At 41.6% G+C, this 27,771-nt stretch overlaps 1 protein-coding gene across 2 annotated transcripts; it reads right to left on the reverse strand.

The window, feature by feature from the left end:
* Nucleotides 1-27,712, reverse strand: ASB2 (ankyrin repeat and SOCS box containing 2). 2 transcript variants are annotated; one of them, XM_015865390.2, is made up of 10 exons: nucleotides 27,379-27,710; nucleotides 21,824-22,095; nucleotides 20,273-20,362; nucleotides 16,797-16,963; nucleotides 16,022-16,177; nucleotides 15,355-15,600; nucleotides 13,135-13,306; nucleotides 8,617-9,178; nucleotides 5,696-5,849; nucleotides 1-4,922 (listed from the first exon to the last, which is right to left on the reverse strand). In XM_015865390.2, the coding sequence occupies exons 2-10, from the start codon at nucleotides 22,066-22,068 to the stop codon at nucleotides 4,786-4,788; spliced, it is 1,929 nt and encodes a 642-aa protein (XP_015720876.1). In that variant the 5' UTR covers nucleotides 22,069-22,095; nucleotides 27,379-27,710; the 3' UTR covers nucleotides 1-4,785. The 2 variants fall into 2 exon arrangements, with proteins under 2 accessions (XP_015720876.1, XP_015720877.1); XM_015865391.2 differs by lacking the exon at nucleotides 20,273-20,362 and having other exon boundaries at nucleotides 27,379-27,712.
* Nucleotides 27,713-27,771: the final 59 nt, after the last annotated feature.

Below are 27,771 nucleotides of genomic sequence, written 5' to 3' on the forward strand. Positions count from 1 at the left end.
TCAGGCTGAAAGTAGTTTATTCTTTCTCCAGACCTCTCAGTTTAACCCACTGATGTTTATTTCAATGGAAATAATGGCTGTAGTATGTTAATCTTTCATTGCTTCATATATGCAATCGAGGATGTGTAGACTGCTCTTCTAAGGAGACAGAGCATGTACCTGCAACTCTGTGCAAGGTGCAAAGTGGTACACAGCTGGTCTAAGAATTCAAGGCATCAGATTTGCCTTTGATCCAGATGTGAAGATGTCCTCATGTTTTTGTCTTTTTAGGAAAACAAATCTACGAGGAGACAGTAGCCTTTTTTACTTTAGTGAACAAAGAATTATGGACCTTAAATTGCAGAGCTGGAGGCAAGGAAATGTTTCATGTAATTAGAAGCATTTTCTCACATAAGCAGCTGTGTAACTCTGTTGTAATCCAGATGAAGCCAGATGCTGAATCTCTCTCATTCTTGCCAATGCAATGCACCCTCCTTGGCATTGCTCTTCATGTGGGTGACCAGAGAAGCTCAGGGAATGAACAACAGGTATTGCAGAGACTGCTGTGGGCAAGTGTTCCTTCTGGAGTCCAGGGGAGAAATCTGAAAGTGGATTCCACTAGACTGTGGATTTCATCAGTATTAAAATATTTTGCAAAGTGGAGAGCTTCTGGAGAAATTTTATTTCTGAAGATATTCAGGAAAAGAGAGTTAAGTTCAAGGTTCTACCTTTCAGGCACTAAACGTTTTGTGTTGCTTTTTTAGTCTTTTGAAGCATTTATTTGAATGTGTTGCTGCATTTTTGATGTAGCAGCATAGCCTGCTTTTAAATTAAGCTAAAGAATAGAATCAGATTGTCCCAAGTGATCTCCAGCATTATATTTATCAATTTATCCTCTAATTCAGGCCAATATTATGTTTTAAAATCCTTACATTCCACTGTGACATAGGGCTTCCTTCCCCAGCCCAGGGCAGGAGGTGACCCTTGGAGCTCTGAGCTGGAGCAACAGTGAAATAAAACATGAATGATCAGAAGCCAGTTGCTAAGTACATTCAAAATCATAGAATGCAGATGCTCTAGACGTTTCAAAAGGCATGCAAAGAGTAACAACTCTACAACTCTCTCTACCGATATTTACTATTCTCTCACCCCTGAGATTGCCATCAAAATTAACAACTGTGCAAGCTTGGATCAATTCATTCTTTTCCTGTCTGTTCTACTGTTTGGTTGTTTAATTTTGCTATTCAGGACAGCTGATAACCCTCTGGAATCTAATTGTTTAATTCATACTTTGTTGGAAAGATGGAAACATAACAATCAAGAGCTGCTGTTTACTATAACAGTGCAAATTTAAACTCTTAAAACTACAGTAGCTTTCATAAATAATGGGTAGGGAGAGGTAAATGAAAATCTTTCGTATAAAATAAGATAAAAACCAAAATAGTGCACACAAACATAAAGTGAATTGCACATGTTACAGTAGGATAAAGTACAGTAACCTGGTCATGAAATATTCCTATAGTATATCACAAAAAGTTATAATCTCTGAAGGAGCTGGAGCTACTGATCTGCTTACAAAGCCTGTTTTGCTTGGGATGTTGGGTATTTATCTTATCACAGTTTTAGACAGATGCAGTAAATGCTCATCAGATTTGTACAGATTCAGCGTCACACATTAAATATTGTGCCAGTGACTGGAGTGTAGGAGAGGTAGCTGGCTCAATTTCAGTGCAAATAAATGTAAACTGACTGTGTGAAGGTTTGCAGTAAAGATCAAGCAGAAAGAGCATAATAATGTAACTACGAGGTTCTCCCTCTAACATACGTCTCTCCTCAGTTGCAGTATGCTCACATCAGGTCAGTGACTGCTGCTCAGGACAGACAGCTGAGAGCAACCAGGATGTGAGTCTTCCAGCAGAGATTAAGGTCTTTTGGTGAAAAGAAGAAATGGACTTTCTCTATTTGCTCCACCCAAAACCAGTTTCATCTTGTCCAAGGATATAAAAAGAAGCTGTTATTCACGAGACTTTGGTGCATGTAACAGTGTTGGTTCAGAGTAAATTCCCTATTTGCGATGGTTTATGAAATCCCATCCCTGCAGTTGGTGGTTTCAAATCCTTCTGTCAGCTAGCAGTCTCCAGAGCTGACACTGCACACCAAAAGAATGCTTACATTAGCATGGTTTCCACCAGGCCATGCACAGTATCTATCACCTGCAAGTCTGTTCTATTACACTTATTTAATTTCAACATTTTTTCTTCTGATTTATATCAATATGAGCAAGACCCAGACCTTCACTGCTCAGCCCCATAAGCGGAGGGATACAATAATTCCACAGATGACTTTCCATTTCTCAAACTATTGCTTGCAATAATACAGTCTAATTTTTGGGCGGTTCTGTGTGGAGCTAGAAGTTGGACTTGATCCATGTGAGTCATGTCCAACTTGGGATATACAGTGATTCTATGATTATAATTACAGGTCCTTCACTGGCAATACAGACTCACAAAGGCTGGAGGAGTTCTTCAGAGGACTGCTTAGCCAGCTCTTCTCTACATGACCAGCAGTGTCAGCCAGCTCCTAACTGGTGTCATGGAGAGGCTCAATGGCCCTACTGGGCAGGTGGCACTGTACCTCCAGAGACTTCATTCCTCCTTTAAGAATGGTGGAGTTCACACTGCAAGACAAGGGGGCAGATCCTGATAGTGATGGAGTTTCAATAGTGTAGGAATTTCATCTTATTTTATAAAGCTTTGCAAGAAGATCACAGTTCAGTGAGAACTGCAGCTGTTGTTTTTTTCAACTGCTTTTGCATTTGGGAAGAGGACAGCTATGGACAGAGTGCCCTTAGCTGTGACCATTTCTGCTTCCACTCACATCATATCCCATGAGTGCTGAATGCATTTCACACAAAACCATCACAGAATCTGGACTTCTGTGCCCAGATAGGCCTGTGTGTGTGCAACACACTTCTAGTGCTATGCTAAGTTGTGGAACCACATACAAAGTCAGTCCAGTGCATTTTCCCTACTTATATTTCCATCTCATTCCATAGTACGCAGGCCAACAAACAAAAACAGATCTGTCAGGTCTCTGGTGGGAAATCAAAACAATCCCTACTTCACAGTTCTTTTGTCACCTAAGGTAAGAATGGGTATGCTTCTAGAATAAGATCTGCCAATACATGATTCCAAAATTGGGCTCTTCCGTCCTTACTTAGGCGCCTGATCAGGACTGAGGCATTCATTAAATTTCAGTGGTTCAGCAAGTCACACCTGTCAAGTGAGCTGTAGTCACTGCCAATAACCATTCGTGGGCTCCTCAGCCTCCCCAGCTGTGAGGGAATGTGACTTGTTAAAAACTTCAATAAAAGAATTTCACGGACAATTATAGCGGTTCAGCTGATAGATGGCAACTCGTTAAGCTGCCATAAATCAGTTGTGTATCTGAGCTGTAAATAGGTGACCTAATTTTCAAAGAAGCTGAGATAATAACTTTTGTCAATGTCAAAAGAACTAATAGATACTTCTAACTTCCAAAGTCAAGAAACTCGAGGCTAAATCCTAGGACTTATGCTGCCTCAGTAATCTTACACCAGAGTTGTCCCATTGGCTTTCAATGTAACTACAACTGGCAAAAGAATCTTGGCATTGTTTGGGCACCTGAAGAAAGATTTAGAAGCTAAATTCTGGGCATTAGTTTTCATAAATCTCAAAGTCTCATCATTTTGAACTAACCTTTTCTTTTTTTTCTTTTTCTTTTTTTTTTTCTTTTTCTTTTTCTTTTTCTTTTTTTTTTTTTTTTTTCTTCCAGTCATAGTATTGTTATAGTCACAGAAGTCAAGGAAGTAAGAGAGGCTGAGTTTCATAGGGACAAGATCCTCTAGTGGAACAATAGATAAAGTTAGTGTAGCAGTGTTGCTGTTCCCTATGTATCTTGCCTTTCTTCCTCATCACTGTCCATGCTCCTCTAAGGCTTTGTTCTGTTCAGAAACCAGCTTCATGACAGACTTTAGCTACTGTGTACAGTGCAACTACTTCTAATTTACAGAGAAGAATATATTTATAAATGTATATGAGTTGCTATCAAATCCCCAGAATAGAAAATCAGAAAATATAGAAAATTATATCAAGCACAAATTCACTTCCTTCTTATGTAATACAACTTGAACTGTATTTGCTAGGTGTAAATACAGTTCTTACATCCTCCTTCAGTAAAGCTTTCCTCAGCTTTTAAAGGAATCTGCACATCTGAGTATAGTTAAAAGTTCCGAGCTTTGAATGTTCAGAAATCAAGTACCCAACTGAGAAAGGTCCAAAAAATTGTTAGCAAGACAGCGTCAAACTATCAGAAAATTAGAGACCAGCACACTGAACAGAAACCCAAAACACAGAGTAGAAACTAAAATAAAAATCTCAGTCAGTGAATGAAATGTGGTTGTTTTCCCAAATATGTTGACTCTAACAGCTTCTGAATTGTGATCACAGCAAGGATGCTAAGCCCCACCAGACCCCAGGGCACACCAAAATCCTTTACTGGCACTTTCTTCAGCACTACTCATTTTTCAGCCTTGGCTTTCACTTCTTTTTCTTTACTGACCAAGCTCTGAGGTGGATCACATGTGCTTCCTCCTGTAAACCCTAATGTTTAGATGTTCACTCCTTTTTCTTCTCACTCTCAATTCAGAAGCATATTTCTTGATTAGTCATTGGAAGGCACTTGACCAAGCCAGCAGCAATTCCTCGTGGAGTGCCACTGTCATGCTGATGACTCTAGGAAGCTGCTGAAAGTCTTCCAGTCTTGAGGTCACTGTGTGTAATCATGCTGTAAGTATCGAATCAGTCTGTATGGAAGAGGCAATGTGTCAATAAGTTTAATGCGGTTTCTTCCAATCAAGCTTCGTACTTTGACACGACAAAGATGAGCAAGAGGTCGTGGAGGCTCTGAAAGAGAGGCAGGTCAAAAATGTAAACTGAATGGGTTTAAACTCAGGAGGGATATCCATGTCTGTGGTAAGAGGAGAATGGGAGGAGGAGTAGTCAAAACAGAGGCTTTGTCTGCAGTGGTGAGGTGATGTGTCTGCTCATTCACTCTGAGGCATGACATAGGGAAGGAAGTGGGGCTGGAGGATAGAGTGCTGTATCCAATGACAGCATAGCAGTGAGCTCTCTAGGAAGATTTAAGCAACATGCTTCACAGTACTCAGCCTCACCACTGAAAATAAATGCAATACACTCCCAGTTTATGTTGGACAACTAATTCTGATAATATCTGTGAAAGTCTTTGGATCTTATGAGAGAGGATATTTCAGGAGGGCCACTGGTGCTTACTGGCCTGCTGTGGAGGTGGTCACCTTGTCCACTTGCACTGATCTGCATACATCACAGGTGTAGACAAATGAGTCTTCCTGCTCTGGCAAGACTTTTTTTTGGGGGGGGCGATTCTACATCTGGGGTAAATACAACATCATAAAGTTGTATTTACCCCAGCAAATTCTAGTGCCTAATACCTGGCTGAAAAATGTAATTCAATCTCAGCAGGAAAATCCTACTGAGTTTAGGGGATGGATACTGACTGCATGATTCTGCAGAGATCAGGTTAAAAACCTACAGGGTTTTCAACAGAAAGATTGGAAACTGTAAGACAAAATGGTGACTGACATTTTGAATCCAACAGTGGGAATATTTGTGCCAGATTCTTTTCTGAGTAACCATACCTGCTTTTTCTTTAATGACAGCCCAGTCCTCATAGCTGTCTATATGCTCCTTTAGCCGGGAACAGAGCTGGACATTACCCACATAATCCAGGAGAACATCAATAATTGGCCCAGCCCAGCGACTTATCTCTGGAGTAGACACCATATCACAAAACTTCAAGAAAAAAACAAATTCACAACAGTCAGTGAAAGATTAATGCACCTGTAGAAATCATAACAGCAACAACTCTAACTCCTTTTGTAGTCCTTCTATCAACTATAATGGCAACTTCCAGTCTCACCTCAGAAAATTTTTTACTAAAGCCCTGTTTAATCTTCCATATCTGGGCCTGGACCAGGTACAATCTCCCTTGCCCACAAAGCAAGCTGCAGAGCACTCTGAGCTTTAGCATGGAGAGCTATGGAAATTCTCAAGCAGTGATCTGACTTTACATAGCTTCATTTCAAAAAATTTCACCTTCACCAATTCAACTTGACTCCACTTCTCCCAGATCACCCAGATCTACCTTAGTGGCTGACCACCACTAAGGTAGCATTTCCCTCTGGAGATTGCTTCTCTGTGGAGTTTTTGTGGTGAGTCTCAATACTGGCAAGCATCCATCTCAACTGAAAGCCTCAGCACTGGTGAGTCTTTTCTTAGATACTCTCTAGCAATCCATTTACTCTGTAATTACAACCATGCACTTGTATTATTCCAACTTTACATGGGGGGGGAACCCCCAAATCCAGTGGGAAATCCAGTTTCCTACCTGAATTGTTCATAGGAAATGTTTGAGATATCTGTTGTTCTCCAGTGCCTATGCCATTGCCATTCAGTTGCATGTAGAACATGCAAACTGGGGATCTGCACTACACCTCCAAATAGGAAATCACTTTGTTATAGTTTCAGAGTAATAAAGCACTGTATCTTACTGTTCTTGACTCCAACTGGAGTCTCTCTTCCTCGTTCAAAAGCTCAATCTAAAAATATATTTTCCAGACTAAAGATGTTCTCAGACATGTTACAGGAAAATATACAGAATGAAATGAAGCAGAAGGCAGCAAACCTGTAACAACAGGCCTTGGGTTAGTCTCAGGAGCAGAATGGCTCTGGTTTAGGGCTGCGCTGCCTGAAGTCTCGGCAGGCCCCTGAATGCCCTCTCGTGGCAGAAAGATGCTTCGTTTCCCCGGCTCACGGTTTTGGCACCGCAATTCGGGAACCGGGTGATGAGACAGCAAGCATTTTTCCACATTCACTTTCATAGGAAACACTAATTCAGTAGAGTCAGTAGTTATTTATAGTTATGTATCTTTTTCAAACCAACTTCCAGTAGCTCAGAGTGTTACTGTATAGAGACTAAGATTTATTTTCCTTAAGTAATTTGATACAGGGAAATACAAAATGTGTGTCTTATGTGTAGAAAAAGCTAAAGATTCCTATGATTTTATATCTTGGAATGCAAGCCATACCACAGCCATATCGTGAAGCTACCCCAGACAAGCCTTACTTTTGTTAGCCAGAAACCTAGCACTAAGAAGCAAATTTAAAGTAATACTGGAGGGAAGATGTCACTTTTTCTACTCTTTGTGCAGAAACAGTCTCTCTATGAGAGACTTATAGAGACCCATCAGCTTCTCTATGCACAGATATAAGCTTCTGCTGCTTATGCCTCTGACCTTTCAGGTGATGCTTGTGTTTTGTGTGTGATCCACTATTTTTTTAGAAATTAAAAATATGGTTACATGAGACTCAGAGGGAAGTATTGCATTTAGCTAAGTAAGAATACCTGTTTTTGTGTGGCTGAATTATCACAGATGGTACACACAAATACTCTCTCTTTGCCTTGGATTTTCAGCCCTCTTTTACTCCATATCCAACAGCATTGTGTTTCAATAATTAGAGATTATTCAATTTAATGCTGATTGTTTATTTGGTCTAAATGACACTTTCTTCTGAATCAAACAAAAGTACACTTCAGCTCAATAGGAGCTGACTTATTGCTTCCTTAATGCTTTCCAAAAGAGAAAGACAACTGCCATGCTGAGGTCTTCATTTTGCTGCAAGTTGAAGGACAGCAAATTTTGATTGGAAGGTCAGATTTTCTTTATGATATTTTTGAGGAGTCAACAAGCAGAGATTAAACATACACACACACACAACCCCCCTCACAAAAAAAATTACAAAAAACACAAGAAAATAAGCACCCTGCAATTCTGCAGAGTCATTTAGGGAATTAAGAATCCAATTCCAGCCCAGTGGAAGCAGTAGCTGAGCTCTGGAATGGACTGCAGATATACATGCACAAGACACAATCATCTAAAATGTGTAATTGGCTTTGAAAATATGAAACCATGGATCTAAATCTGGTCTCTTCTGAAAGCCTCTAATATTATAAACAGTCATATAGATAATGTAATAATTTATGCACTCTTTCCAGGGCTGCTTATCCAGATTTAGAAATGGATGTTTACATTTGCTAGTTTACCCTCATAAGGTGAAGGACTATACAATTATAATTTAACTAAGAGCTTAAATTTGTGGATAAATTATCAGATAAAACAATCATTACAGGGTAAATAACACAAACAGGTTTCTGCTGCCCATTTGACACTGCCTGACAAGAAAATGTTTCAGTTCTGGCACCTTAGGTCCAGAGGAAAAGAGTATTGTGGCTCTGACAACAAAAGCTGTCAAGATGGCTATTATTCATCTGAAATTCAGGGTTGGGCATCAGCAGCTTTTGCCTATGCCCATGTTGTCACTGAATGTGCATTTGGAACATGCACTGAATCTTACAAAGCCTTATTTTATGTAAATAAATTCAGTAAAAAGAAGGCATCTTCTCTTGCAGGAAAGGTGGAGAAGAAATATGTAAAGTTATCAAGATACATGTGTGAGAGATGTACCCCAAAGTAGTAAAGATAGTTTAAGGAGTGCTTACCTGTGTTATGGTTGGTTCTTTGGACAGCTGAGGATCATTAAATCTGTCCCGCCTATAATTTAAAGCAGGGTGTGGGCAGTTGCCATACTGACACTGAAAACAGGAAACAGCATCACAGCCAAGATCCAGGAGATACTTCAGCACAGAAAGGTACTTCATTGAAAACATGATTGTAGCTGGAAATGTGGTAGGATGGCTTGAAATATAGGCATCAATGTTTGCTCCATGGTCAAGAAGCAGTTTCATCGTTGTCAGGCAACCGTGGCGTATGGAGATAAGCAGTGGGTTGATAAGGTCAATGTTGGGGTTGGCTCCAGCTTGCAACAGGAGCTCTGTGGCATAGATGTTGTTGTTAAAAACAGAGAAATAGAGAGGTGTGGTTCGTCTGTCCTCGTAAAGGCAGGACCGTTCATTGGAGAGAGTGGTGTTCACCTCATAGCCAGCATCAATTAGCTCTTCCAAGATGTCATCATTGTTGCGTTCAGCTGCTAAATGCAGGGGACTGATGCCACTGCGCTTGACACGGATGCGACTAGTCACAGGAATCAGCATGGAGACAATCCTGTCGGGTGGAGAGTCAGTAAGCAATGGTGAGTTCTAGCAGATTTACTGCAAATCCTAGCTGTATAGTAGTAACTTTAAGAGCCTACTAACTTGAGCATAGGAATGACTTGCTCTGAGAAAAATCAGCGTTAACTTGAAAGCTATCTTCAACTCCCAGGACTTTTACACTGCCAAAAATTTGAGATGTTACCCCTCTTTTATGGAGGTGCAAGATTTTTGGAATTATCACCCATTTGTTTGAGGTAATGCCAGCCACAGGGGCAATTACAGTGGAAGAAACAGTGTGCTTACTCCTTGCCTATCCTGCTCTAACTCATTAATAGCACAGATGGCAGAATCCCATTCAGGATTTCCCAGGTGTTCTGCACCTCTGCCATCATTCTGTGGACAGCACTGGAGGAACTGGTGCAGGTCAGAGGAACTGAATGAGGAAGCAGGGGATCCGTCATGATTGCTCTGTGGTGAAGGGCCTCATAGGTCACAGCTACATCAAAAGGCTTGAGAACAGAAGACTAAAAACCTCTAGTCCGCTCAGACTGAGCTGGGATAAATCACATATTTGGTTTCCAGATCCCCATGTCAGATTTTACAGTTCGCTTTCTACCCTGGGTTGAGCCCCATGCTAAAGTCCCTCTGCACAGCTTTTGACAGTGATAAATCGAGCCAGAATGACAATTAGGAAAGGGGAGAAAAAGAAATAAAAAATATTTCCCAGGCTGTTTGCCACACTTTAGACCAAGGAGAGAAAAAAAAAAAAAAAAAGTCCAGCCAAGTTCTAAGTTCCAGTAATGAGGGATTGCTATTGGAAAGTGTGATGCAGCCTTAAGCACAGCAGCATAAATTGAGCTGCTCTCATTACGTAATCGGAAGTTCAAATATATGATGTACAAGACCCCAGCTATCATAAATCCACAAGTGTTTTTATGTCTCCATAGACATCACTGGAGATGCATAATCAAACCCATAGGTTAAACTCTCATTTCCTGCTAATGGAGTTAGATGTTTTTGCTAAGGCACTAGGTTGATTCTAAAATACAGATAAGGCACCTTAAGAAATAGAATGAAACTAAAAACTGTCAAGCCAGAATCCACCTCCTGCCTAACTGTAAAAGCAATTCTTTAGCAGTGAGTTAAGCACATCACTTCCTACTTCTCCTATGCAGAAGACTATCTAGCAGACAAGAGCTCTTCTAACATGTAAGCATGCAAAGCACATAATGAATGCATCTCTTTTAAGATGCTGCACATCTTCATCTTGACTGCAATGTCCCTAAAACTTAGATTTACATAATGAACTAAGCACAATGTAAGCTAGCCTCAGAAAACCTTTGTCAGTGATGTGCTGAGTGATCCCGTGAAAGACTGAGTCTTGACATTCCCAGGAGATGAAAGAAGAGTTGAATGTGTCACACTTTACAGGGTTATGGTCCTATTTGCATGGTGGACAGCTGATGTTTTCAGGTACTTCTCATTTTTGAAACAAATATATGTATATATATTTTTGCATGAAGTAATTGTGCAGATGTCTGAGGAAAATAAGTGGTTTTTTGTTTCTCTCTCTTTTTTTTTTTTTTCTTTAAGCAGCATCACTGCTCTTAAAGCACCTTACAACTCACCAGGGAGCAGGAGTTGGGTGCTTGTGAGCAGGCAACTTTCCATTATTATCAAATGTTCTATAAGAGCTGAAATAGCAAGAAGGGAGAAGAGTACTGTGAGGACATCATGCCAAGTGCCAACATTACTCATCCCATGATCAACTATTTGAAGATTTAAGAGTCTGTTTTGTTCTTTCCCTCCAGGATATGTGCCTCGGTCAGCTCTTCACATTTGAGTTAAAGATGTTCTGCCTCATTTCTGTTGGTGAGGTCCTGAACCTCTCTTCAGTGATGGCACACTGAGGCTTTATATTCAAATCCTGCAGTGTCCCAGACCTCAGTACAGCTCCTCAGATTTTGCTGGGAGGAAAGGCTGGGAATTCTATCAGAGTCTAATCTGTCTGTTTTCTTCATCCTTCAAAGCAATTTGGTTCAGCAATGTGGCATCTCCACCACCACAGAGTTTCCTTCCTGGAGGGAGGAAGAATGTAGATCAAGTGAAGGTAGTCAAGACTGGACAAACAAGGCCACTGATGTTGTCTGTCACAGGGCTGAGACTCATATGCAGTTTTGCAATATTGCTGAGTTTCTCCTTACACCTGAAACCTGCTTTTGTGATTTCTATTTGTTGGAAATTAAAGGAAGGAGGCAGAGCATCCTTAATATGAATGTGCTAAGAGATGATTGACTTGTATTTACATAATAAATCTGCCTACGCCTCACAAAGTCTTCCTAGCTCCCCAGTTCCAAGGGTGAAGGAGTTAAATGACAGCTTACACTTGTCTTAGAGCTGATGAGAGGACCTTTATGAACTTCATGTCAGTACTGACAAGGTGTCGTTTAAAATAAACAAACACCAAGTAACAAGAATTGACAGTTGAGCCTTGGGATCACGTTCTTGGCTTTTTGATGGCAGGGAGACTTTGTGCACTGACAAAAAGTTGAAGTGTGGAATTCCAGCAGAATTACGTATTAAATCTTCAGGAATACAAAGAGAGGTCATCGTGAAGGGTGTTATTTTACTGAATACCAGTGGAATTAAGAATAATCAACCAATTGGGCTATAGCTTTGTCATTTAGATAAATATTTATAAGATAAAAATCTTTTTTTTCTTTCTCTTGTACTTCAGTTCACGGCAGTTGGGGGAAAAAAAAAAGTTCTCGGTCTTTTACAAGTAAACAAACTCAGAGTTTGGGCTGTATTCTCATCTCATTTATGCTGCTCAGTATTGGCAATAATAGATGTGACCTCCAAATCAGGCTGGCTGGTTCTGTCGTAACGTAGGGATGCACTCAGATTGCTGAATTTCCATGTAGATTTGTTTTCAGATTGGGCTATCTATCTACTGAGGGAAAGAACAGAATCAGAGAACTGGTTCTATTTACAGATTGGATGCAGATAAATTTACTATACTGTCAGATTAACTTTTTTGAAAGTGAACAATTGGAGCTGGGTTTTGTCTCTGGCAGATTTCTCATCTAGAATGTGTTTTTTTTTTAAAAAAAAAAAACAAACATCTTTCTAAGTCAAACCCTGGGGAAAAAATTTGAATCATGCTTATATTAGTCTATGCAAGATATTTATATGCTAGAAGTATATAAACCTTTTACATAAATTCACACTGAGCCACCTCCTGAAAATACAGCTTCCACAAAGCAGACCTCCTCCAATTACAGAAAATAAATATCGTTATGTCTGTCGAAGTGATTTGAGATGTGTAATTTGGCTTCCCAAATGGACTCAAATGCTAGGATGAAAGATGCTAGAGGAAAGTGTAGTGCCAGCAAAAGTTTTAATTCCTCAGACATTGTGAAATATATGAGAATCTTTTATAGCAGTTTGCAAAAACAGCTTTACTATCTAGAAGTCGACTTTCTAGAAACAATCTTTGCATTTGGATAACTATTTCTTGATGGGTTTTGATAGAAATTGTGGTAATGGAGTCCTCTATAGTCACCAAAAGGTTTAGTGACTGCAATTAGAGATATGATTATATTTTGCAAAAATAGCTGTGGGCTGTGGCAAGGGGTTTAAAGTGAGTGCTAACTTCATATACAGATGTTTTTTTCATTCCATCTGACATATATTTTGTGGAGTTCTGTTTAGCCTGCTTTCAAGATATGTGCGGTTGTTTAGCTGTAGTAGGTGATATCTTGGCAAAGATAATGGGATCTTTTACCCCTTATTTCTGCTCACACGTCCTATTCATCCTACCCTGCAAACTCATTCAGTTCGGTTTATTGCAGTCTTCCACATTTGTAGTGCTCATAATTGGATCTAGGACATGAAGTTCTCCTTTCCATAAGGACTTCAGATTTTTACCTAAAAGGTGAAACTATAAAATAAACTAAAACTTACTCGCATATTCCCTTTTTGGCTGCTATGTGAAGAGGTAGGAGGCCATCCTTATTGGCTTTGTTAGCATCAGCTCCTTGGGACAAAAGAAACTCTACAATATGTACGTGTCCATTTTTACAGGCTTCATAAAGAGCAGAAGCACTATCGCAGGCTTGAGTATTTATATCAGCACCTAGGAAGGAAGAAAAAAATGCTGTAGTATCAAAGGGTTGAATCAGATGGGGGCAACATGCACTGAATGAATGTGTAAGTCTCCATGATGCTAGAGCTACACCATATGTAGAAAGATGATGTGAACAAAATCTGATCATAGCAAATGAAAATGTTATACAGTTATTTTATAAATCTCCAATGGGTTTTACCATAATGTTGATTTTATGAGGGAGAGTTTATATGGGCAATCATTTTCTCACTGTGAGATTGCTGGGGAAAATAAAATGATAAAGTGATAATGCACTCAAGAAAAGGAGAAATACCTTCACGGTAAAACAGTGGGTATCAGCCATCAGCTCCCAGTCATGAATCCAGTCTCCATTCATTTGTATCTCATAGACAAACATTTTAAAATGGGCTTGTTCTTGGTTCAACATTATTTTTCTTTAGACACAATAATTCCATAAGTACTTATATATTTACATTATGATTATATTTTATATTTATTTAGGTTTATTAATATTGCTTATAATATCTACATTCAAACTATAAATGAATTTACATTATTTATACTATATTTTAATTTTAGCACATATCTAGGCTTTTTTGGAGTTTGTTTTTTAAACAAGCAAAAACAAACCAAGCCAGAATACTCTTTGACCACACATAATCTGGAATCTTGCTTTTTTATTTCTGTGCTAGGTATTTTAGGTCTGAAATACTGGATTTTGACTGCAATATATTGCAATATGCAATGTATTATGCTGTATTGAAAAAGGCTGCTTAATGTAAATGTGTATGACAGTTCACTGGAATTTTGCTTCCAAACTCCAAAAAAGAACCTGTCTTCCATCAGATCATGAAAACTCCCTGCCAAAGAGAATATTTCCTTTTGCTCTCACCCCAAAATGAAACATCTGTGTTGTGTTTGGCCCTTTGAAAATGTTGTAGCTGGAAGCACCAAGAGAATTGCAGTGACAAAACATAACATGGGACTATGTTCTTAATGAAAAAGAAACCCTTCTTATGATGAACACTGTTCATCGTAAACAATGCAGTGATATAATTTCTGGTATTCTCAGAGGGGTTTTAGAAGGCTTGAAACGATTGAACAGTTTTATTGGATTTTCTCTTGTGTATTTTTCTCAAAATTGAACTTTAGACAGATATTATGATTTCCCTAAGTTGAAACACAGATCACATGCCTGTGTAATTTCTAAAATTGTAGGCAATTTGATGGACTAAATGGTCATACAGAACGGACTTGACAATGTTAGCTGAACAGCAGATTACGTTTTTTGTTGTTGTTGTTCCCTGTCTTTCATATCTTTCTTAACCATAAAAGCTGCTTTGTAAGTTTTTTGTATATTTACTGCCATTTAGCTTTCCTTTCACAAGTGCAGGATCCAATTCTTACCTACACGGAAGTATTAGTCCACTGCAAGGACAAAATGTGCTACAGAATGGTAGTAAAATCTGTACCCTTATTTACATGACTGGAGCAGTAAAAGTTAGGTCTAGTATGAATAAGAATCAAATTCACTCTGCCTATATGTTTGAATACATACACGTGGGAGAATCTGAAATTGCTTCTCTTTGGTGTAAATCCATTAACTATACAATAGGACTTTGTTTTCAGCAGTATTCATTAGAGGAGGAGAGTTAACCTTGTCCATTAGTGGCACATTTGTGAGCAGATGGAACTGGCTAACGTTCAGCTTCTGCCATCTCTTACCACCTACAGTTTTCCTTTATGAATAGATTTAGACTACACATGCACAGGAATATGGGTTTTGAAAGCTGTAAGGCAATTCAATTAGAGAGCACCATATTATTTCCCAAAGTAGGTGGCCTCAAACAAATGCTAAAGAAGTGCATGTGTCTAGACCATGCTCTCTCTGAAAGACTCTACACAAACTGCCATCTGGAGCCAAGAGTGTTTCAGCAGCTCTACAGGCTAGTATTTATCTACAAAGATAGAAAAGCTGAGCCAGGGAAAACTAATGAGATCTTTGAAATATGAAGGATGAAACGAGCAGTGGTGTATCAAGGCACGAGTCTACTCACCACATTTTGCCAGGTATCTCAGAGCTTCTAACTGCCCACTCTCAGCTGCCACAAATAAAGAAGTGATGCCATAGGAATTTGTAGACTCAATTTTGGCACCACCTTTCACTAGGATATCCATAATCTCCAGGTCATTTCTGGAGACAGCCTCATGGAGAGCAGTCCATCCTCGATTGCAGCGGTGGTTGGTATCAGCATTGTACTGTACCAGGAGTCTTGCAGCCTCTGCATTCTTGCGCTCACAGGCTGTTTTGAAGAAAAGAGAAGTGAATAGTACATGCTATGGAAAGATTCTGGGTGTTCTGGGTATTCCTTTCACACAGCACAAGCAGTATGGCACCCTAAATCAAATGCACTTGAAATCAGCAGCTGCATTTACAGTTAGCTTTTGTTGTACAATGTACAGAGAGGCAGGACAGCACGTTCCATAGTAGCTGTTGCCCAGGGAGGCAGCAGGGCCAACTTCCCTCAAGGTGTTCATGAGATGTGTGGATGTGGCACAGAGTGACATGGTTTAGTGGTAAGTTGGTGATGGGTTGATGGTTGGACAGTGGTTTTCTGCAAACTGAATGATTCTATGATTCTATGCCTGAGGTGAGTGAGGTGGGGCCAATACTGTGAGCTCTCTCCTCATGGAGCTCGTTATCCTGGAAGCTCTGGACCTCACCTTTGTAGAGGGGAGTTTCTCTGGCCTTGTTGGAGATGTCAGGTTCAGCCCCAGCCTGCAGCAGGGCAAGCAAGCAGTCCAGGTTGCCCCGGCTGGTGGCCAGGAAGAGAGCTGTCTCCTCATTGAGGGTGCGCCGGTCAATTGTGCCAGGGTACGCTGTGAAGAAATCATAAGCCCAAAGACATTATGGTGTAGTACTGTATAAATATCTGTAGAACCTTCAGTTCTTATGGTCTTAGATGAGCTTTTGTTCATTCATTCTTTTCAGTAAACAAAGTTAAGAATATACAATGAATTATTATCAATTAGATTAATCACTGACTCAGATTAAAACACTCATCTATGCCCAGTAGTAATGCAGAAAGCTGTTGAGTAACTGCACTTGAGCAGCAGATTGAAAACTGTTTGTAGTAGTTGAACACCTTCAATCACTGGCAAGGAAGTGTTGGTTTTGATCTTCAGCTAGTGGGACACTGATGCCAGCTGTGGATTCCAAGTAGCCCACAGCCAAGATTCAAGCTACAAGGCTTTTCTGTGAGAAGTCTGGGGCTTGACAAAATCTATCCAAGCATCACTTTCTCCTGAAGATCCTAACTTTTGAGGCTTCCCTCTAGAAGCCTGTCCTCAAAGACAAAGTGAAATTAATATGCAGTCACAGAAGCTGAATAATACTTCACACATAGTATCAGACAAGAACTGCTATGGTACTAATTCTTCTGTGTGTCTTACTCATGTTCTTCTTCCTTCTTTTGTAATTAGTTTTAATTTCACTGACCTTTTTGCAGCAGGCGCAGGCAACCCACTTGGCCATAGTATGCAGCTTCATGGAGGGGTAACCAGCCATCCTTATTAGGTTCAGAAAGGTCTTTTCCTGATTTCATCATGTTGCAGATCTCTTTTTCATCTCCATCCCTGATTGCTGCTACCACAGGGTCAAGTTCTCTTTAAAACATTAAAAGCTGATTACTACTTCCTTCATTACTGAGAGGTCTTTTGCAGCAATATCATTTTATCATTTGAACAACGATAAACTCCTACAGCATATAACGCTAAGAATTTATACCTAGCTACAGGGCCTCTGGAGGTGAAATTTATCTATCTATCTGCACTAATTAGGTTATTCACAACAGATCAGAACAATCTCTGTCTGGATGTGCTAATCTCTTTCCATAGAATATAAGGAAGATGTGGCTAAACTCTGACATAAATGTTATTATTTCAGATATCTGTAGCTGAGTAAGTCCAGCTCTACATTGTTCATGGTTGTGATAATTACATCACCATGCCATTTGCTGTCCCAAGTGGCAAGACTTTTCCATACCATAACTCAAAACCAAGTTCAGTTTAGAGGAGAATTGCCCCTTTTCATCACTGAAGATAATTTTAGTTTTGAATTGCAGGTGGCTTAATCTTAAAGAAGAAGTTGTTAGTTAATCTTGCTCTTGTGTTGTAGAAGTACTTCTCATTTCCCTGTTTTCAGAAGTTGGCTGAGACAGACATCTTTTTTGATGTTACCTATTTCTGAACCTTTTGAGAACTTAGCAAGAAGCGAGAACCTAGAAAAAGCATGGAATACTGCATGTAAGTGAAGCATGATGAGCACCCTGCAGGTGGGCTTCTGTCTGACAAGCCTTTCCTTTGCCACCTTGCATTGTGCACAGACCCAGAGGTGATCTGTGCCTTCCAGAACCAACAGGCTGCCTTGCTGTGCCAAGAGGATACAGCCACTGCTTCCTTATTCTGAGGCAGCAAATTGCCAAGATCCAGTGTTGTAAATAACCTAAGGGAAGAAGCATTCTTCCAGTTCTAATGGGCACTTGCAAAAAAAAAAACAAAAAAAAACCAAACTACATGGGTTATATTTTCAGAGAGAGAGAATGTAAGGATGCTGAAAACCTAGGAGAGCCTGTGGTCTGGGGTGGGAAGTGTGTGTCTCGGAAAGAGCATTAGCACTACCATGGTCAGAACACAATAAACAATGAAGGTTGTGAAGGACAGCGATAGTGGGAACATCCAGACAATATGATTATGACAGGAGATCTAGAATGCCATTGTAGGATGAGACCAGAGACAGAAAAATATGGGCAGCTCAGTATGCACATGAGTTCCCCAAAAACCACATCATTGGTACAATCTCTGCATTTAGTGCAGGCTGTAGGAGCAGCATGCCAAGGAATAGAGAAAGATTCCATTCCCTGGGTTAAAAAACACCTTGGCGCTAACTGTTCTCTCTCTGTAGCTGGAAGCAGCAATCTCAGGACAGCAGAGTCACAAAAATAGCTACACTTGAATAGGGGGATGGTACCAAATATGGTACCTGTTGAGATAATAGCTAGAGCATGTAGCTGCTGTCCTAGACACAGCTGTCCAGAAGGAATCCACTTATTTCTTGATAGCTGAAGTGCTGATGTCCTGGGAACTCTGCCGTATCTTCATATTGCCAGAGGACTACAACTAAAATTGCTAGTTTCTAAGGAATAAGTAATTTTTATACAGGTGCTTGAAATCCAGCACTTTGCTGCAGTCAGTCAACATCAGCAATTGGTGTGTTTGACTGGGAGAAATGGAGATGGGAATCCTTAGCAATTTCTGGCACAAGGAGGCTGAAACCATCTGTTGTTCCATGTAAAGGCTCATGTTACATATGCTGGGTTGCTCACCATGACCTTGTGACTGGGGCACACAATGGACTCACCAGCTCTGAATGAGTTACTGCATGCCAGGTGGGTATGGCAGAAGCCCCTGGGTGGTGCTGACACACAGCAAATGCAAGGTAAGTCACATTAGCTGAGACCTCAGTGAAAGCAGACAGCACCTCTTATCGGTGATAGGGTTAAAATGTGTGAAGAATCAGTTATTATTCTGCCTGATCCCTCAGATGTTGAATGAAGTAAATTTCTGTTGAGATTCTTGACCTTAAATGATTTCTAAGTAAGAAGAGGGGTTTGCTGGACCAGGCTGTGGATGCTGTAGCCAAGCAAATTCCAGATCAGTACAGAAAGTTTAATGAATCTTCATATGAAATTCTTGTTTTCTGCCTGGCTCTTGTTTGGCAGTTATAACAAATAACTAACACATTGTGCTGCTTGGGTTTCATCAGAAATAGAAAAAAAAAAAAAAAAAAAAAAAAGAAAGATAGAATGAGCCTGAAGTTCTGATGAAATCTTAACCTTATGGGCTAATCAAAAGAATTACTGCAGTTTCAAAGGCCAGCGGCCAAGCTCATAAATACTCATTGCAGAAGAGATGTATGGCAGGGTCAGTTCTGAGTGCTGAAGAGGTTCAGAGGAGCACAGAAGGGTTTGGAAGCTCCTCCTTTTACCAGCAGCCTGATGAGGTGCAGGCAGCAGGAAGGAGCACCATCTCTCCAGGTGAAGCCAGCTATGAGCTCTGCCTGCCTCTGAGATTAGGGCCCAAAATTGCCTTGCCAGCATGCTCCCCTGTGACTTCCCAGCTCTCACAGAGGAAGAATGGCTTATCAGTGTAGTCCCACCTTTGCTATGGATTAAGATCTGTTGAACCGTATGATTCAGGAGAAGGCATCAGCCTGCCAGTCATCACACCCAGAAGAGTATGATAAGGCATGTCAGGAGTGCAGAGCACTTCATGAGAGGGTGAAGTTTTAGTGGGGCCAAGGTGGGGTGGCAGGTGATGAGGATAAGGGGTCACCCATGTTCCAGCAGAGAGGTTTTCACAAGTGTCAGGGAGGGCAATGTCAACAGAGAAAGGAAAGATGGGGAGAATATAGAGAGGGGAGACAGATGGAAGGAAGAGGACAGGTAGAGCAGTAGTTATTGCAAACATGCATCCATGGAGGATCTTGAAAGATTAATAGAATAAATGGTTTCAAACTGAGAGATAGAAAAGTTAGGAAGGAGTTCTCCTCAGGGCACAGAGAAATGCTGCTGCAAGTCTTTGGTACAGCAGGTGTCTGTATCTACTCTGTCATGGAAAGGGCTGTAATAATCCTGTCATGGTCTGGACACTTCCACTATACCCAGACACTAGATAGGGCCATCCCCATGCAAATGGACATAGCATTCAGCAGCATTTATAAAACATCACTTTGAGAGCCTGGACTTTCTCATCTCACTGATATACTGTGGTAGATGGTTGTTTTTCACAATTTTCCCCAGAGCTGCCAAATGACCCAGAGTCCCCAGGATGTGTTCACTTGAGGGATGAAGAGGTATGAAGGGAGAAAAGAGAGCAGGGGAGATGGGGGACAGAGGAAGGAGGGGAGGCACTTACATGGGCTGTGCTGTGCTGCCGTCGTACCTTCGCCTGACTGCCCAGGCTGCCCCTGTGTTGGGTGGCTGAATACGGCCTCTGTATGCCATTCTGGAGTGGTGATGACATGAATGAAATGAAGAGAAATACTCTGAATAGGAGAAACAGGTCATGTTGAAGCAGAAACAGAGACACACATCCACAGAGACAGAGAGAAAGCGTGCCGGTCGGGGCTTTGAATAAAAGCAGATGGCCACAGCTTGTTCTGTGCTGGATTCAGCTGCTCTCTCAGCTTGAGATTATTTTTGGCCCTCTGAGGAAGCGTCAGGGGATTCAAATGACCATATAAGACTACAGTGAGGTTAACCCTGCTGCCACCACACAGGAAGCAGACATGCAGCAAGACAACGTTTATCACCTCCCCAAGTGTCGTGCAAGTAGGTCTGAGCAGGTGCTAGAGGAGAACATGTCTCTCCCAAGTGGCTGAAAGGCTCAGCATCACTCCAAATCTGGAGCTACAGTGCTGCAAAGGCTCTGCTGGGAGGTCAAATTCTGCTGGCCTGAGGCAAAGGCAGGGAATGCAGAGAGCAGTAGATGAAATTTTGTGCTAAAAGCAAGGACTCCTGAAGAGGACAGGATTAAACAACCAGGGAAGTCCTTATTATGCACAGCACCAGGTCCTCACAGCAGACCTATCATTGCAAATGCACTACAATGACCCCGAGAAGCCACAAACTTCAGCTGGAGTAGGAGGACACTCCGTAAAGCATCCCCATTCTGCAGCTAGCACACTTTCAGCTTCTCACATTGTCCTACATTTCCCAGAGCAAGAACAGCAGAGTTGAAAGAAAGGAGGAGGAACAAATCTGCATTTTCTTCAGGCTTATTAGAGAAATACTTTACAAGGATATTTTTGCAGCTGTCTTGATTTTGGGGAGACTTTCTACCCTCTTCTAGCCCTCCTTCTCTTTTCTAACCTCCTTCCCCTTGAGAAATCAGCCTTTAAAGAACAAAAGGAGAAGGATGCCTGTTTTGGCAGCAGGTTTCCACAGTAGCCATGTAGCTACATGGTGCCTGCATGGCTGGACGCCTAGAGCAGTGCTTGGCAGGGGCAGTGTGCCTGCAACCAGACCTGGACTTGAAAAAAACACATCCTCCACAGCATCTAAAAGGTGGCCAGATCACACTGTTTTATATACTGTTTTTTTGGCCTCTCTCCTATGTTTTCCCATATCAGACACTGTGCTCCCCCTCTGGCAAAGCTGCAGCCTGGAGAGCAGCATAGCAGAGGAGAGCTGCAGGTTTCTGCAAGGGCTTCTTTACTCCAGGGAAGCACACAGCAGTGCCCCTTTCTTGTTTAATTTATTGCTTAAACCAGACAGCTTCAGGCTGATTTTCATTTCACTGTGAGGGCGTAAATTGTTGACCTCACTGGATTTATAGCAGGCTCTGACTTTTAAACTAATGACAGACTCTCAGACCAAGCGCACGGAGCTGCTTGGCAAAGCTAATTAGAAGGGCACGTGTTTTGACAGAGGAAGCTGTCAGGCAGCACATTTGTTGCTAACTCACCTTTGCCAAGGGTAGAGGTAGTAGGGAGGGTTGTGGCTGCTAGCACTGCTGGGGGCAGCCGTCTCGCCAGGACCCCCTGCCAGTGGCTTTGGGTGGCCCTGGGCTGCTGCCTGGCCCACTGGATCCTCCCCCAGGCTCTGCTGGATGGCCATGTTGATCAGCTCGTCCTCACTCAGGCTGCTGTACAGACTGTATTCCTCAGAGCCTATTGTTTGTCTTTGGGTATTTGCTGCTGTTGTAGCCATTTTTGGTCTTGTATTTTCTTTGCTGTCCTGTAAAAGGAAATTGTGGTGATCAAAACATGGAAAATGAAAGAAATTCAAACATCTTGTTCCTTGTTAATTTCTGTCTCTTAATTGGACAGACCAATAAATCTTTCAGAGATCCTTCACCAGGTAGAGAATACTGTCAGTCAAATCTGCACATGAACTTAGTGAAAGAACTCCTTTCTATCATGTACAAACACCTGATGCATTTGTTGATTAAAAAGGGAAGGGAGCTGCTGCAAGGCAGGTTCTTATCTACTCCTCCTGGTTACCACAGTTCAAGAGAAAAATAGGTAAAGGAAATCCTCATCAGATTAAGGAGAAACATTTCTGAGGTGAATTTATCTTGGGCAACACCAGTGAGCATCTTTTTGGTGTATGTTTTGTTGTTGTTTTGTTTTACTTCTTGCTCTAATCACAGAAAATTATGGGACATAGTTTGCCTGCCTGCAGGTTTTCTGCAAGGGCAGGTTTGCTGCCACTGTAAAGCAACTCAGTAATTTCTTTTAACCTGCCTGGGGATCACTTTAGCAACATACAAAGCTATTCTTTGAAGTGACTTTCTCTGTTTCAGTCATCTAGTACCGCAGTGTGACAATGCTCAGTTTCACTTCTGATTTTTTGCTGTTCACAGAGGAAAATTCAAGGTCATCGGTCTTAAGACTTACGGTAAGACCCTCTAAAAACTGGTGCTGAGATCTGGAAAGAAGGGGAAAACACCAGGGAACACACACAGAAATCACAGAATGACTGCATACCCTCACCATCAAACAGACTCAAAAAAAGGCAAATTACCACTGACTTTCCAGCAGTAATAGGGATTTATTAATGCCATGTAGTGTGCACAGTTAATGCATATATTATAATGTTGTTGTAGGATCTCCTTCAGATGCCCGAGGGCATTCTGGCCATCAGTGTCCATGAGATTAGGGCTTATATCATGGCACATGGTGGAAAATATTGGCTCTTTAAGAATAACAGTTCATACTTGGGGGTAGTGGTAACTCCCCATATGGAGCAGACACAGCTGTGTACATGAGGACACTCACACTCATTTCTTTAACCAAAATTTAAAAAATAAGAAAAAAAGAAACAGAAAAAAATACCAAGTTTAAAGTATTAGAAGAACTTGAATCAAGACAGAAGAAAGTCCAACCTTTAGATTTAAGCATTTCACCTCAGAAACAGTGATGTTTGTCACATTCACTGCTCAGGCTCCAAGCGTACACCAGAGGAAGTAAGAAAGGGAAGCCTAGCAGATTTTGGATTAGCATTATGACTCTCAGCAGGGAAGAATCTATTTTGCAGTCATGAAAACTGCCAAAATAGAACTTTCAGTTCAGATAAATACTGCAACTCATTTTTGTCTCCTTTTGTTTTATTTTTGTCCAGACTTCTCAAGGCTACTCCACTGCCAGTGGATCTCAGCTCTGCTTTGACTCCTTGCTGTCCCAAGGAACAGAGCCCAGGCATCAAACTACTGATAATTCCCATACAGATGCTGCTGCTGCACCATGCCCCAGCTGCTTTGGTGCCTGTCCTCGGCCATGCTCCAACCCACAGCTGGCCAAAAGCCATTACACAGTCTTATTTTCCAGCAGCTTCTTCTGCTGCTTGGCTTGCTCAGCTCCTGCCATGCTGGGCAGCATGCTTACAGTCCCACAGCCTAGATACTTACCGAGTAAGTGGTGCTCTGCGGCTGTGTGAAACCCACGGGCTGGAATCAGTGAGCTTGCTTGCAACATTCAGTGCTGCTGTGCCCTGATGTAGGGGCCTGGCCCTGATGGTGACTCAGAGACTTCAACTAAGCTGTCACTTAAGAGGGCAGGACCTTATCCAAAGCTCCCAATGCAGGTGGTGCACAATGACTATTAGGAGGAGGCAAGAGAGGAGCTGAAGTGTTGTTCTCTGAGGGGAACCTGCACTTAGGAGGTTAGCTTAGGGCAGATCCCTCTTCTGTGTCCTCTCCAGCCCCACCACCAGCGTCCTGAATGTACAGCAGCAGCAGACTGGATTAGGTAACCCTCTAACACCCCATCAGCTCTAGGTATAAAGGACATTTCTGGACATCATGCTCCCCCTCTTACTCTTTCCTGTCTTGCTGAGGCACTGTGAAATTAAAGGAACATTTTTGAATTTGGGGGCCATTTCTTTTTCACTCTCTTTTGTACAGGTTAACTGGGACCCGTCCACTTGCAGAGGAAAGGGAGAAACTCCCCTGTGTGTTGGTGATCCTCACTAGTCTAAATATTTTGACAGAAGCCCTATGGAGTGCGGAAACAACAGTGCTGGCAGCAGCTCCCACTACTGACTCATCCTGTAGGCAGAATGTTGTGGGGCCCAAAACAGAGAAAATTTTCAGTGATGCTCATCTGACTGACACAACCTGGTGTGAGTGCCAGGGTCACATGTAAGGGCCACAGGAACTTTCAGGCCCATACAGACAGCCAAGAATGTCCTCGGCCACACTGATCCATACCAGTTCAAGTTGGATTTGAAGCCATTCTCTGTTGAGATGCTTTTGTGGGTGACTGTGAAACCTCAGAGTTCTGATGTGAGTTCATTTCTGTTAGAAGCTGATGAGATCCAGGAGAGCTGTGGCAGCCATCCATGTGTGTACCATCTTTTCCCCCTGGGATGGGCACAGCTGCCTGGTGCAGTCCTGCCCACTTGGACAGCTTTGAACTACCAACCACCACCTTACAAAAGCGCATGAGAATAATGAGCTACAGGTCTTTAATACCAGTATTACCAAAGGTGTGAAAAAAAGATCAGTCTTTCTTGCTATGAATGGCTGAACCAGTTCAGTTAAACAAGGTATGGTCAAGGCAGATTTGAAATATTGGAAAAGGATCTAGAAATTAATTGCTGGGTTAACCATTTCTCTATCCCAGTTTTTTGTAGGAGGGTGTCATGTCAGGCTGTCCCCTGCATTTCTCTGGCAGCCCAAGAGCCTGTTTTCACACATGAGTAGCACATTGCATCACTTGTACTTCAAGAGCAGAACCTGATTTTTAAAGCTGTGGTTGTAGAGCCTGTGTTAGTAATTAACACTTTGCCTTCAGGTCTGAATTGCCTCATTAGTGATCTCCCTTGTTAGAGACACATCACAGGATATTACTGCCTGTGCAACCACTTAATAGCTCAGTCTGACAAGACCTTCTGGATCTAAATTCATCATTATTTCCACCTTGGACCTGACCCTGCTCTCCTAACACAAACAACAGCCCCACCTGATTTGTAAATTTGCTTTCCTGGCTTCAGTGAGTTTAATTAAGTGTAGCACTCAGGTTTGTTTCATACAAGTTTCAACAGTAGGTGCAGGTAAGGGCAGTGGGCTCAGCAAGGAGGTGCTGGGCAGCCATGGCTCTGAAACCAGAGGTGCTGCTCATGGGGTGACTATTGAAGCCACTCACCTTGTGGTAAAAGCCACAGACAAACACAATTAGGGTGCTGTTATATTTGTACTGCAGGCTCTGTCAACATTCAGTGTTTGGGAGAATGGGCCTCTGATCCCTGATGCAACGTAAATAAACAATGAGGTTTATAGCAGGCTTTGAATATGCAGGGCAACACTTTTGGACACTATTAACACCTGGAACAGCTGGTCCCTATAGACAGCATTTCCTTAGAGAAAAGCTTAGCAAGGCTGCCTGTTCTTCATAGGATCATAGAACGCCTTGGGTTGGAAGGGACCCCAGGGATCATCAAGTTCCAGCCACCCTGCTACATGCAGGGCCACCAACCTCCAGATCTGGTGCTAGACCAGGTTGCCCAGGGCCCCGTCAAACCAGGTCTTGAACACCCCCAGGGATGAAGCCACTCTGGGCAGCCTGTTCCAGCACCTCACCATTCTCTCTGTGAAGAACTTTTCCCTTATGTCCAATCTAAACCTTTCCTCCTTGGGCTTAAAACCTTCAGTAGACCCCAGGCAGTAGAATGATCAGAATTGCTTCTTGCCATCATAGTAGGGTAACAGGTGAGTGACAACTTCATCAAGGAGCAGAGCCAGGGACTCTGCCTACCATCACTCTTCATTTACTCTAGTCAACTTGTAACTCTATAGAGAACATCAACATTTATGGCATAGGGTGTGATAAACTACATCTCTAAAAACAAAAGCAAGATTTTGAGAGGCTGTAAAAGTGAGAGGAGTGGTTTGCTTGTTTTGTCTTTAGAAAGGTGCGATTGAGCCCCAGGTTCTGTGGGTATCACTCCTATGTTTGTCTTTACTTCTGGAAGCAGCAGGAGGACACAGAGGGAAGGTAAACACAGTTGGAAGTCTTTCCAGAAAACCAAGCCTACACTTCAGCCCTTACTGCTCCATCTTTCAGGCCAGATCCTCTGCTGACAATGGAAACTAGACCAGTTTACAGCATTTAAAGTGTTCATGTTTTTGCTTCATTTCAGGACAGTTTCCAGCAAATCTCTGGTATTTTTGAAGTGCATTTGTTAACTACTGCTAGAAGACAAATGATGTTTCAAAAACAGACACATTTTCAGTGCCCATCATATCTGTCAGAGCTGGGGCAATAGAAGAACCCCACCTCATGCTGTCCAGCTGTGGTAACAGGCAAAAACATTCTGAACGACAGCTTATGCAAACCGGTCAAGTTACAGCTCTGTGCTGGAGAGCAAAGCCAGGCATCCCAAAGGAATCCTCTGAGCAAACAAGTCCCTCATTTGGTCCCAGCTGTCAAAACAAGTCACCTATCAGTCTGGCATGTGTTATGATGCCATGAAGTTGTGACTATGTGCAAATTCTTTACTGGAAATGAATACACCTGCATGCTTTTTTTTCTTCTCAGAAAGCATTAATTCATGCAGTAATCACTGCAATATTAACTTTGTGTTGTACCAACCAGAAATTTATAACTGAAAGAAATTATTTGCTTACGTCATCTTTCTTTTTTTCACTGTGCCTTGCATCCTATCATACCTTACAATATAATTACAACAACAACAACCATTTCTGAGCAAGTTTTCTAAGTAACAAAGATAAAAGCACCACTGATAAGTAGAAATAAAATGAGGAAATGACAGAACCACAGTTCAGCTTAACTCCAGTGAGAGTTTTACAGCTTGTGTGGAAAGAACGAGAAAAAAAACCCAAATCAATGCAACAGCAACAACAAATCACCCACAAAAGGAAATGACAAACTCAGAAGACTTTGCTGGGGTGTTCAGTTACAAACAGTATGAACTGCTAGAGGAAGAAGTATTTGCACAGACATAGCAAACTGACATTGAAAATGCTACATAAATTCAAAACATGCATATCTGTGTTACCTTTTAGTTCTGAAATAAAAGAGTTACGATTTTGTTGAAATGAGTTATCTTCTTGATATAGTCTTAATTCAGAAAATCCTCGTTGGTATTCATCTCCCTGCTTTGCCTGGATGTTTCGATCAACTGCAGGACAGCTTTGAAACACTCTCGCTTTGAAGCCTGGAGTTTATTTCTGGATCACCCCATGATCAGCGAATACAAGCCAAAATATAAGTTGTTCTGAATCTCAGATTTCCTGCTTGAAGATGCACTGCAGAAACTTTTACCCATTATAAAGTTCTTCTTTGTTGCATTAATGCGAGGAACTTCACTTCATCAAGCATCCTGTAGCTAAATGACACAAAGTTGACCTTACTATTACATCATTATTTATTGTCCCTGACAAGTAGACCA

This window comes from Coturnix japonica, chromosome 5 (assembly GCF_001577835.2).
Source record: "Coturnix japonica isolate 7356 chromosome 5, Coturnix japonica 2.1, whole genome shotgun sequence".
Taxonomy (NCBI): Eukaryota; Metazoa; Chordata; class Aves; order Galliformes; family Phasianidae; genus Coturnix; species Coturnix japonica.